General features: G+C 36.9%; 1 protein-coding gene across 19 annotated transcripts in view; it reads right to left on the bottom strand.

Moving 5' to 3' along the window:
• The window catches only part of RAI14 (retinoic acid induced 14), a 153,279-nt gene that overhangs the window by 5,012 nt on the left and 134,756 nt on the right, over positions 1 to 13,511 (bottom strand). For 6 of the 19 annotated variants that reach the window (XM_058307666.1, XM_058307668.1, XM_071207746.1 and 3 more), the window contains 7 exons: positions 12,846 to 13,024; positions 12,597 to 12,625; positions 10,448 to 10,534; positions 7,785 to 7,842; positions 4,316 to 4,434; positions 2,140 to 3,675; positions 827 to 976 (listed from right to left, as the gene is read on the bottom strand). In XM_058307666.1, the coding sequence (XP_058163649.1) occupies positions 827 to 976; positions 2,140 to 3,675; positions 4,316 to 4,434; positions 7,785 to 7,842; positions 10,448 to 10,534; positions 12,597 to 12,625; positions 12,846 to 13,024 (2,158 nt within the window). Of the gene's footprint in view, positions 1 to 826; positions 977 to 2,139; positions 3,676 to 4,315; positions 4,435 to 7,784; positions 7,843 to 10,447; positions 10,535 to 11,460; positions 11,548 to 12,596; positions 12,626 to 12,845; positions 13,025 to 13,511 lie in introns of all 19 variants that reach the window. The other 13 variants (XM_058307670.1, XM_071207749.1, XM_058307671.1 and 10 more) reach the window with 3 other exon arrangements.

Raw genomic sequence — 13,511 nt, 5'->3', positions numbered from 1 at the left:
GTCTTGACACAGGGAGAGAGGTTATCCTGGATTATCCCAGGGGCCCTAAATGTAATTACAAGGGTCCTGATAAGAGGGAGGGAGGTCAGAGGAGGAAGGGCATGGAAGACAGAAGCAGAGGCTGAAGCGATATGCTTTGAAGATGGGAGTATCAGGCCATAAGCCAAGGAATGTGGGCATCTTCTAGAAACTGGAAAAGGCAAGGAAATGGATTTCCCCCTAGAGCCTCCAGAAGGGACTCCAGGCGGTCAACATCTTGACTTTCTGATTGATTTTGAGAAATGCTTTTAGACTACTGACCTCCAGAACTGTAAAATAATAAATTCATGTTGTTTTAAAGTCACCAGGCTTGTGGGGATTTGTTACAACAACCATAGGAAATAATTTAGATATGAAAGGGCTTTCTTGGGTTAAATAAGGAAAGAGGCCAAGAAGCAGCTTCAGATACACAGAATGGCTACCAGAGATCCTGGGCCCTCAAAAGGAAATGCTCTTGCCACCTACAGAAATGGGACCACTGACAGAGAAAAATGGAGAAGAGGTGGGAAGTAAGTGGATGAGTGAAGGAGCCTTCTATCCCATCCTGGCGATTCCTCTCTTCCCAGCGAGATTCCTCACTACCCATCTCATTTTAGATGACAGGGAATTCCACCACTGGTTCCCTCTTTTGTCCATACCACATCTTCAGTTGATTGCCCACTGAAGTTCAAAAGTCCTTTGGGCTGGGACTCTGTCAATTCACTCTAACCTGCCCTATGAGCTGAGTCAGTATGTAATGTAAAACTCCCTTTCCCACATCAGGCAGCAGAAAACAAGCCCCACTCACAGCCAGCTGGTTCTGTAGCTGTTTGATTTGCTGCTGCAATGTTTCCAGCTGCTGACTCTGCCTCTTGGACGAGCTCGCTGAGTAGGAGAGCTGTGAGAGGCTGTTCAGGGCTTCCTTCAATTTGGTGACTTCCTTTGACATCTCATTTATCTAGTGAGAAAAGAAAACAAGATCAATAGGCAAGAGCATGCTGCAGTAGCAGTTTCAGCTGTTTCTAAACCTCACAGAGAATCATCTCTAATGGCCTCCGGGACTCTAGGAATGATTTTTTTTTTTAAAACAAAAACCCATAACATGAAACATAAAAGAATCTAGCAAACCAACAAAGCCCTCTACATCCATTATAAATAGAGAAAAGCCCTGAACAACAGATTTTGTTCTGGTACATGAAGGTAACAAAAGCTGTGACACTGATTTCCTTCTTTCATCCTTCAAAAGCAGTATTGTTGAGGAAGCAAATCAATTGGAAAAAGGCATTCCATATTTGACTGGAGACAGCTATGTCTTACCCAATATGGCTGACATGGATGACCTAGGACCCCTAGTATCTCTACATGTCTTGCTTTAATGCGAACATCTTTCTATACCCCGAAGGCTTGACACCTTTTTGAAATGCTCATTACAAAGGATAAAAGATAGCCAGACCTCTGATGAATGCCATTCAGAACATCTGACATAGACAACTAGGAATAGCACAGCAGATTCAGGTGCAGAGACACCCACACTCCCTCCCCACTTTGCTTTCCTCTCTCTATGCCATACACAGCACCATCTCTAACTGCCCACAACCCACATTCCTCCAGGCACTTCCCGTATGCCTTTGGGAATGAGGGTCAGCGACTTGGGGAGAACCTCATGGAGCTTAGGGAACCAGGATTAAGTCTAAAAGTATTTGGGTTTCCGTATGACAGAAAAACCTCTTCTGGATTCAAAAGAAGGATTAAAATCGTAGATGGGCCAAGCATGCTTTTCAGTTTGTGGGTTCACGTCTGATCCCTGACATTGGCGGAGCTTCTGTGAAATGATCTTCTAAATACATCTAAGTGTTATAGGTACATATATGTGATATATGTGAAAATGCTTGAGTATAAAGGGAAGTGGTAGAAGCTCAGTATTGTTTTTTTTTTTCCAACTACTATCCAACATACTTTTATTAACATAACATGAGAGACTGATATACTCATGTGCTGAGCATCTGAGCTTCATGACACATTGTTGCAAAGAAATGCTACAAATGCTAAATATAGTACAGATGGAAAGTCCTAGCTAGGGCTTACTAGCTAGAAACCCAACAGAAATAGAATTTCACTAACCTTCTTATCTTTATCCTCTTCCAGTTTGGAAGAGGTCTCAGAATACCTCTTCATTTCTGCAAGTTCTTCCTGAGTTTGCTGGAATTTTTGCAGAAGTGCATTTACTTCTTGCTCTTTGGATTTCAAGAGAGTCTGAATATTTTCTTTCTCCCTTTTTATTTGTGAGACCTCACTTCTGATCTGCGCAACCTCTGAATGGGCCTTCTCCTTCTCTTTTACCGCATCCTTTAATTTCAATGCCAACACACTCACTTCGCTCTCTAGAGAAGACTGGAGCTTTTCATAGGAAGACTTGGGTACCATAGCATCAGTCACTGCAGCTTTCTCTTCTAAGAGCTGTTTCTCCAGCTTGGCCACTTCCCCTTCCTTGCTTGCCAGGTGCTCTTTAAGATTGCTTATTTTTTCCTCCATTTCTTTTGCAGTAGTCCGCAGTGTGGTTACGATTTGCAAATGTTCTGTAATGGAGACAGAGTTCTCTTTCTGTGCATCGACCAGTTGCTTGAGTTGGGTCAACTCACTTAACACTTTTGAGTACTGAGATTTCATTTCAGATAGTGCCTCTTCTGCCTTGGCCCTGGATACGTTTGATACCTGCATCAGTTTCTCATGCTCAACTTTATGGATATAGTCAGCCGTTACGTCCTCCAGAGATTTCCTCTTCCTGTAGTCCTCCAGCTCAGCCTGGGCTTCTTTGTACAGCTGAGACAACTCGCTCACCTGTTTGTTGAGTTCATCTATCATCCTGTTCATGGCCTCTTTCATGTCCCCGGTTTCATCACTGGCTTCTTGTGTCACCTGACTTTTTAAGGTATCTTTTAATTTCAGGATTTCTTCTTGGGCCTCTTGGTATTTCTCAAACAAAAATGCTTTCTCCTTATTCATGTTCTCAATAACCGAGCAATATGAACTTTTCATTTCCTCGTACTCTTCCGCAGGTGGGTTAATCACCACACCCTTCCCCCTCTCTTGAAGTTTTTCCTCTAACTCTCTCACTTTCTCTTTATTTCTTTCACTTTCCTCTAATGCGTTCTGGAGATTGTGCTTCAGCCCCTCTATTTCCTCTTCGGTAATCCTCATCTCATGGAGATGGGAATAATTACCCATGCTCGCGGGCGAGACGAGGCCCAGTTTCATTTGCTTCTGCACACTGAGGACCTCTTTCATGGCCTCCTCGTACTTGCTCTGTGTTTCTTTTAGCTTCTGGCTGAGGTCCGAGCCGTTCTCTGGGATCTCTGCATTGTTTAAGCACACCAGCTCTGTCCCTCTGGACTGAAGTTCGGCCTGTAGCTGTTTCCTTTCTGCTTCAGAGCTCTCTAGTTTCTTCTGCAGGTCATGCAAAATCTCCTGGAGTTGCTGAATTCTGACATCGCTGTCGACTGTGGATTTATGCAAGGAATGTGTTAACAAAGATGGAGATGGTTTGGCATCAGGCGGAGAGGTTTCGCTCAGTTTTTCCAGGGATGGGGCCAAGTCAGTTTGGATGGAATGGTAAGAATCAAAGCTTAGGTCTGCTTCTGCCTCCTTGGGGGCTCTGGCCTAAAGGAAAAAACAAAATGAGAATTAAATGGCTCCCACCGTGTGGTTAGGTAAGCAAGAAACTGGGATGGGAGGAACAAATCTGAAACTTAGGTATGGGAGAGCAGCACGAGCATTTTGTAGGTGTACTTCTTGTCCAATGAAAATAATACGGTCTGTGATAGGAAAGTCAGATTAATGACATGAAGCAGGTTCTGTACTTCTATTAGAACAGATTATTTATGCTGCTTTAAGAACCCTGAAATTATTTTTGGCTATAAGGCCTGTGAGTCAGGAAATCTTCCAAGTATTTTTTCCTTTGTTTCTCCTATCATTCTAGTTTCTAAGATAGGTAATGTGCTTAGTACAGTTATTTCCTGTCAAGTTAAGTCAGCTAAATGATCAACTTTACTAAATGCTTAATATTTTATATATATAAAATTATACATAATCTCCCAATTTGGCAATTTGCAGAAATAGAGTTAATGAATAACACTCTCAAGAAACCGGTGATCTGAAACTATCAGATGCTTAAGGCTAACTACATTAAAAGCAGAAAAGACTACTGTCGATGTTTAAAACAAAATACATGTGATGACGGGTGAAAACCCCAGTAGCTTGATCCTACAGCAACAGCTGTGGTAGCAATCTATGTACCTACTTGTAATTTATCTTGTAACTCCTTATTGTGTAAGGTAAGAGTAGCAACTTTTGCTTGTAACAGAACAAGAAGATCTTGTTGGTCAGCTTCAGAACTTACATCCAATAAGCTATCAGCACCTAGGAATACAGAAAGGCAATTTAAACAATATACAAAAATTAAATTATTTCTCTAACATTTAACAAATTTACCTATTCCCCAATCCCATTATCCCTAGTCTTGACTATGCTACCTCCTCACTAGTGGGATAGATGAACAGCAAATTTCAGAGACTGGGGTTTCCTTACTGGGTAAAACTATATATATGGATGCATATTAGTTCATTCTGAAAACTGGCCGATTTGGTCATTTTCCATTCATTTGATTGATTAAGTTGATTTTGGTTCCTCCCATGTCCAATAAGCCCCATTGTATTAATCCTGTTTTGAAACATCTCTGGCAGCTGGTTCATTTCTTCTCCTTACCACCATCACTCTAGGTCAGACTTTATCATCATACTTGGAAACTCTGCAAATGGAATTCCTGACAAATCTTGCTTCTCTCCTTTCCCCAGTAAAACGTTGCCTGTACAACACTGTCAGACTAATGATCCCAGAGCACGCTTTGATTGGGTTTCTCCATTGGTTCAAGTGTTTGAATTGTTCTTTCTCCAAAAATCACCTCCAAATTCCTTTATCAGGCTTAAGGCCTCTAGGATTTTTGGCCCCAATCTACCTTTTTGAAAGCTTTATGACTTATTGCCTCATCTATAGATATCCATTTTCCTCAAATTTATGGTGTCCATCATACCCTCTATATGCCCAAAGCAAAGCTGAACCTTACACTCTTTATTCACAGGATTAGCCTTCTAGCATCTCTCTGCTTAGATAACTCATTTGCATCCTGTAAGACACATGTCAAATTCTGCTCCTCTTCAAGGCATTTGCTTCCTTCCACAACTTGAAATGGTCTTCTCTTTTCTGAATCCCATAGACATTAGTTGGTAAACTACAACGTTTTGACTTTTAATTGATATCATGCTCAAATAGCACCTAGAGCAGTGCTACTCAAAGTGCTCACTGTAATGAGATAAGGAAGCTATTCATGAATGTAATTCGATGTTCTGCTTTCTTCATCCAAAATGCCTTCTTGTGAAAAAAAGTCAGCTGAACAAAATCATGTGTTTAGTGACTTAGTTGGATGACTTTGTGCTTCAAATGGTTTTATTTATTACAGAAAGGCAATACAGTTTTACAGACCACACTCTGAATAGCATTGATCTAAGTGTTTTACTGGTACATTTGTTTTCTCATAGCCATTTAATGCAAAGATGAAAACTTTAATTGTAATTTGGAAGGATGCAAAATGACATTTCTTCATATAAAGTCTTGTTTCTGATAAGGTGGGTACAGTATTGTGGTTCCTCAGGACACAGAGTTGGCAAGCTTCAAAGAAACCAGGGTACTGGGAGGGAGACTGCAATTCTGAACAGAAATTACTTCTAAGATACAATCGTCTGTTTAAAATGTATCCAGTGTAACACTTGCCAAGTTATATTAACACTGATTACTGCCAGGAATTAGAAAGTTTGATTTTCTAAATCCTGCAAATGAAAGGCTCCAAACACATATGAAACACTAAGAGACTAAGGACACTGATGCTGGAGGAAAAGGGGGACTTAGATATTATCTAGTCTTGGATTTTCCAAATGCTGGCCCACAGACAAACAGTGATGTTCATTTTAATGTAATTCTAAAGGTACTGTAAGATATTCTTAAGAGGTTAAACTCTTAGGATGGACACTTAAGGGACACAATGCATTGAACTCTATCTTGGAGAAGTCAACATGATCGTGTATGAGTTCATTAAGTACTCTGTCTAATAACACTGAGCAATAACTGAAATTCCCAGATTGCTATGGCAGGCAGTAGAGGACGGGATTAAAAAGTTTCAGGGAACTGGGGCTACTGGAGTGGGTATATTTACGTACAGTAAACTTCAGCCACTATAACTGAGTAGGTTTGACAGGTCTGACACCCATGAAGCAACCATTACAATCAAGACATATTTCCTTTACCCCAAAATGTTTCCTTTTCCCTTACCACAGCCAGTCCCCATCTATCCCATTCCCACGCAACCACTATTCTTTTTGCATTTTCTAGAATTCCTATAAGTTCAGTTTCATACAGTATGCACTCTTTTGTATCTGGCTTCATTCACTCAGCATGATTTTAAGAATCATCCATGTTGTTGCATGTGCAGTTGTCTATTTCTTTTTATTGCTGAGTAGTATTCTATTATATGGTCTTATCTCATTTTGTTTATCCATTCACTTGTTGATGCATGTTGGTATACAAGATTTTGTTTGGACATATGTTTTCATTTCTTTTGGGTACACACCTATGAGTGAAAACTGCTGTTTCCCATGGTCGGTATATGTACGTCTACAAACTGCCAAACTGTTTTCCAAAGTAGTTGTACTATTTTACATTCCTGCTAGCGGGATATGGGAGTTCTAGTTGCTCCACATTCTTACCCACACTTGGTATTTTTAAAAAGCCCCTGTTTTTTTCAGTCCTTCTAAATAGATGTCACTTTTAATCCCATTTTGTTTTAGAAATGAATGTCTTTTATACTCTACTTCTGGAAATCATAATTTATGATATTATTCTTTGGAATGCATCACACTCATATTAGAAGATATGAGGACATTAACAGCTTAACATCCTTGCCTTGCCTTGTATAGATATTCATCTTAAAAAGTTTACTAATAAAGTCTAGTTGAAGTGAAGGAAATGACAGGTTGACGGTTCTTCTGCATGACACACAGATTACTTTCATGGATATGATCTGTAGTTTTTATTGGGAAAACACTGATCTTGTCCAAACCTGTCATTCCACAGGTAAAACGAATGTATTAACTTATAAGCAGGGGTTCTGAAATGTTGGCATATAGTGAAGCCCATTGATCTCATTTCCAAATAATGTTTTAAATGCATAAAGTAAACAACACAGGATATAGTAATTTAAGGGCTTATTTTGTAACACACCAAATAACAAGATCTAGCAGCAGGTGGGCAAATTACTGTCATTTTTCATAGTGATCCTGTAAATGATATTACAAGATATCTGCAAAGTAACAGTAGGGTGGTATCTAATTATCTGAGAACTACCTTAGTAACAATGTCACTGATCTACTGTTACTGGGGTTTGCTGCTTATAATAATAATTGAAGGAAATGCTAAAATTTAGGTTAGGGCTAAATGAAAAGAGTGACCTATTTTTTGACAGCCAAGCTTAGAGATTCCTTAAATTCCCAGCTAAGGACCCTTGAAGCAGTGACCCCCCATGCGGTAGCAGCAGCTCTGTGATGATAAGCTGGTTCTCCTGACCTCCCTGCATAGGGCCCCTGCTCAGCCCTGGCTCTCTTTAAATGAATGTGGAATGAAGACTGGTCGAAAGAACAAAAACAGTTGCTCCCTCATCTTACCTGTAGTACTGTCACTTAGCCTGTCTTTGTTTTCCCGTATGGAACTGATCTCAGCCTGCTGAAACACAAATATGACTTAAAAGAATATTCCTGTATGTAACATGACTACACAAAAGGATCGAGCAGAGCCTCTGCCTTGGGCTTACACTGAACTGTTGGGGATATCCAATCAGAAAAATGGCTGAAAAATCTTAAGGAAGGAATATGATATTTTCAAATACAAGTGAATAAAACTGATAATTATCTACTAAGGTATAATATTCGAAACATGAGGGGTTCTCGAGGGTATAGTCTCAAAATATTTCTCAGAAATTTCATTTAGTGAGTACTACACAAATATCTTTTATGATTACAATAATGCCATCTAAAAGCTAATACATTGGTATATGTCCTAAAACCAAGAGGGCAAATAGTCCTTCCATAATGAAGCCAATAGGAGCAGAATCCATCTGCTTTACACATTGGTTAAAACATGTTAAAAGTAGACTTTTTAGCTTTATCCTTTTATAAATTATCTGCTACTAACATATTCACTTTTTAAGAGAAAAGGTAGCAAAGATCAATGAAAATAAAGGTAATTTTATAAGGAAACAAAAATTCTTATGGTCCTGGATTGACAATTGATCTGCTAAAGATTTCCTCTAATCCTTTGGTCCTGATTATCTGTCTGCTAATGCATTACAAAAATTCTTATAACCTCAAAGCAAGACTCTCATTTCAAAATGAAATACAGCAACTTGCCAGAAATGAGTATGTTTCATCTAGATGAGCTACAGACAATGATAAGAGGTATAATTTTTTAGTAAAGGAACTTTTTGTAAAGGCTCAAGTACTGGTAGTAAAGTGCTTGTCTTTACAAAAACTGCCCTTTCTCTTTAAAAAAAAAAAAAACATTTATTTTTCCTTTTTCAACAACATTGAGGTTCAATAAACTGCGTCCATTTAAAGTTTACAATTCCAGGAGGATTGACAGGTATGTACACTTGTGAAAACACCACCACATTCAAGATACAGACTATTTCCTTCACCCCTAAAAGGTTTCCTCCTTCCTCATCACAGTCAGTCCTACCCACCCCATGCCCAGGCAACCACTGCTCTCTTCTTTGCATTTTCTAGAATTCCTATAAATGGAATATCATGTGATAGGAATTCTTTTGTGTCTGGCTTTCACTCAGCATGATGATTTTCAATTTCACCTATGATGCTGCTTATAGAGCAGTTTTTCCTTTCAGTTACCGAGTAGGGGGCCATTATATGGATACATCTCATTTTGTTTATCCATTTGCTTGTTAATGGACATATGGGTTATTTCCAGTTTTGTGGAATTGAAAATAAAGCTGCTAAAAACATTTGCATACGAGACTGTATAGGGTCATAAATTTTCATTTCTCTTGGGTAAACACCTATGAGTGGAATGGCTGGATCATAATGGTAGGTATATGTTTAACTTTCAGATAAATTGCCAAATATTCTTCCAAAGTTGTACCATTTTACATTTCCACCAGCAGGGTATGAAAGGTCTAGTTCCTCTATGTTCTCAACAATACTTTTTAAGTAACTATTCTAAAAGGGTTTCACTATTTATCTTGTTTTAGAAATGAATTTCCTTTATACTCTACTTTTGAAAATCATAATTTGTAATACTATTCTTTGGAATGCATTATTTCCTTTGAGCCATAGCCGTATCAGAAGATATTAGGATATTAATTGTAACAGCATAACTTTCTTGCCTTGCCTTGTGTATCCATCTTAAAGAGTATATTAATAAAGTCTAGTTGAAGTGAGGGAAATGATAGATTAAAAATTCTTTGTCAGATCTGTGGGTATCAAGATTACAAGTTAGATAGTTTTAGCAATTCTTAGATAAGGAAAAGTTATTAAACATTTCATTTTAACAATTATAAATTTTACTTTCCTTCTAAGTACGATTTCCTAGTGATTGGTTAGGTAAACAGGTATTGAATTGAAATATACTCCCCCCTTCTTCTAAATGTTTTCCAATCACAAATCTGCAGAACCCTAATGAATCCTCAAAGGTGCAATAAAGAACTAATGGATTTTCTAAAATTTCTGCAATAAATAAAATCATTTTTATAGTCAAGAAAAAGTTTAATAAATAATATATACTATGGTCCATAGTTAGTTGTAATAGTCTGATCATGTTCTTTCATAATCTATAACAAATTTTCCACAACAATGTAAGGTGTTGACAGTAGAGGGGTGATATATGGGAATTCTGCAAACTACGCATGATTGTTTTGTAAGCTCGCAACTTCTCGAATAAAAAAAAGAAAACAAAACAAAATAAACAGGAAAAATAATTAATATATACATCTCAGATAACAGAGAATAGTAAAAAGTTTCTTTCCTTTTGCTTGGTATTATAACAATTCATTATGGTTATCAGGTAAGTTCTTATCCTTGTCTCTTTTTTAAAAAAAATGAAAATGATTTTTAGTTAATAAATGTAATTTGTCCACTCTACGCCTTTCTTCTGGTGTCCATTCTGGGACAAAATAATCACTAAGTTCATGATTGTGAAAAAGTGGTAAACCAATGACCCAGGAATATATTCTGTTTTGCCCAGTGTTGTGTAACTTAAAAATTCAAGTCTATCACTTACTTAAAATTCAGTAACAAAATTGAACAAAAAAACGACATACCTTGAAGGGTTGTTCAGTAAAAAATACTGATTCCTTTCCCGAAAGTGGTGTTGAAGTTATTGATCTTGGGGAAGACACATCACTCAGCTAAAAAACAAAATGAAATCACTAATAAAGAATGCTTCTTCAAAGTCTTTTGTTTCCTCGTACCAAAGAATCAACATATTTAACCAACGTAAATAGATCCAACAGTTATTATCTTTAGCTTCAATTAATTCAGGTGTTTATTATTTTTTTTCCAATGTAATCCAGCTACTTCAAAGTCTTTTGAAAAGTTGGAAGAGTATAACTAAGAAACTTTGCTTCAGTATTAAGTAGAATAAGGTTTTGAAATCTATAAAATTTCAACTGTAGGTTGAGCATATTATTTAAAATATGCTAAAATGTATTTAAAATTACTTATTAGATGAGATATTCCTCTCTCTACTATTTGAGTACAGATTATTCTCTTTAGAGCCTGTCTTTTTAAGTAACAAACCCCGGCCTGTTTTATGTGCCATATTGTAGATTTCTAAGCTTCCTTTTCCATGTAGTAGTCACTATACGATCTTAGAAATAAAAACAAATTTTAATATTAAATATAATTAGGAAGGCAATTATATTTTAGAAATGTTTTCAGAAACTAAATAAAATAATTTTTAACTGCCTTACTAGTTATCCATCCCTCTGTCACTCACTAGAACTGTTAATGTGAGGCACTAAAATTAGAATGAGTTTATTATCTTAAGGAAAATGTTTTTATCAAGTTTTGGAGAAATTTCCTTGAGGCTTTTTTTAAAAGATACTGTTTATTCTTTAGCATCAAAATAAATAAGAATATACATAATTTTCATACCAATAACCAAAATCCTTCATGCTACAATTTGTCATTGAAAACCACCAAAGAAAATTTCAAATGTGCATTTAAAGGTAAGTTCTAAAACTTTCCTTTTTGGCCTAAACACAAAATGACAAAATTATGGCTTTGCTGTTGTAAATTTGTTGATTGTTGATTTGGTTTTGTAAAATTTTACCTGGGTAGGACTGATAGGAGGTGGTGGAGCTTTGCGTTTTTTTGGAGTTCCACTTCTTTCTGAGCTTATTTTAGAGACTTGATCATGCTGAAAGTTATGACAGTCCAAAGAATGATGGTGGGTTAGTCAGGTTAGTAAAGTCTAAGCAAGTAGTTTCATCAAACAACTGAGAAAAACCTTAACAGTTCATGCATTTCTTATTTTATCAAGACATGAAATCTGCTACCAACATAAAAAAATAAGTACTATGCATGCTCCAGTTTCCTTCCAGCAGCCCATGCTTTAATAGCAGGAAAATAAAACCATAAGACCAAACCAGATTAAGTGGGTGATGGAGAACTGCGAAAGTAGAGGATAGGGAGTCATCTAGCACAATTTAGAACCTAGAATACATTCTCACAGTCAAGCTTACTGCAAAGCAGTGGTATATCCCTCACCTCTGCATTGCTTCCTTTTCTTAATGTAAATATGAGTGGTAGGGATGGGGGTGGGGGGAAGAGATCATGATCTCCGAAGGTTATGGATAAATAAGTAATGCAGTTAGCACTTAATAAATTCAGTAGGGGTAGATGCTGTTTATGATTTCTTCAAGTACTTGATATATAAATAAATAACTATAGCAACCAAATATATGCTTCCTCATCAATAAAGTAAACAGTGACAAAATGTTTTTAGGAAAAAACTCCAAAATAACAGGTAAATTTCTCCAACAATTTCAACTCTGTGCAACATTAGATGATATTGTAGAAAAGCCACACTTAAAACAGGAAAAGCTAAATCTTTTATTTTCATTAACATTTCCATGGCTGTAGGTCTGTAGCCCACATGATAATACAAGTATTAAATGGTTCACACCAATAGGAAGTATTAGATTTTGGAAAAAATAATAATATACAAACAAGTGCACATTTAAAGTTAAACGCTTTTAAAATAGGGTAAATCATCAAGAAAACATTTACCACTTTATAAGAATGAACTACTTCTTTCAAAGATATTTCATTCCTTAAGTATTTTTAATATAGTATGTGTCACTTTTCCAGTGGACCATAGAATAGTTTAATTTGAACATTTTCAAATTCCCACAACCAAAGAAGAAGGGGGAAAAAAAACAACACTCCCCCCACAAAGATAAATACCTGCTTTGGTTTTGTTGGTGTCTTTAAATCTGTGAAGAAAAGGGTGAAAAACAAAGAACTATAAGAACCATAATGAGACTCATATCCACTTTGGCTGGGGAGAGACAAACATAATATTTAACACTACATTTTTCTTCAAGCTCTCTTAAAAGAATAATAAAATATATCATATTGCACAAATTCCTCTACCCTTTTGGGAAAATTGAGTGGATAATTTTAAAACAACACTGGCTATTTTCTTTCACATACCAGCATCCTGAGAGATTTTTGATAATAGAAGGCTTTGAATTCCTGCATTTTCTGAGAGTTTGGAATAATGTAAGGCATTGTGTCCAAGAGAATCTACAAGGTTTAAGTCTGCACTTTTTCTAATTAAGGCTTCCACAATGTTAGAGCTGCCGATCTCACAAGCCAGCATGAGAACAGTTCTATAGAGAAAAGGAGATACCAAATTAGTAACAACGTATGGAAACTCATTCCTGGAAAATCATTTCATTTGTCTTGAAAACAGAAAAAAGATTATATGTAGTTAAACCTTTTACTATATTTAATCTTCTAGGGACTCTGAAATCGAATGCCATCAAGATAGAATTAGGATCAGATCAAATCAAGACATTGAACCATATTAAATCAAACAACCTAAACAATCTTCCATACTATTTGATGTAATACTATGGAATTCGATATAACTGGCATAAATCTAGTCCTTATTTTACCTCAAGTGAAAGTGCCTATACACCTGTACATTGCTAAGACTATTTCTCCCTACCCCCAAGATGGCTCCCTCATCTGTTTGTTTGTTTTTGGGGTTTGTTGGTTTTTTTTTCTTAGTCTTCTTTAGGAGGCACTGGGAACTGAACCTGGGACCTCCCACGTGGGAGGCAGGTGTTCAACTGCTTGAGCCACATCTGCTCC

The sequence above is a fragment of the Dasypus novemcinctus genome, chromosome 2 (assembly GCF_030445035.2).
Source record: "Dasypus novemcinctus isolate mDasNov1 chromosome 2, mDasNov1.1.hap2, whole genome shotgun sequence".
In the NCBI taxonomy this organism is placed as follows: Eukaryota; Metazoa; Chordata; class Mammalia; order Cingulata; family Dasypodidae; genus Dasypus; species Dasypus novemcinctus.
The sequence above is the reverse complement of the archived record's forward strand: the minus strand, read 5'-3'. Positions and strand labels throughout refer to the sequence as shown.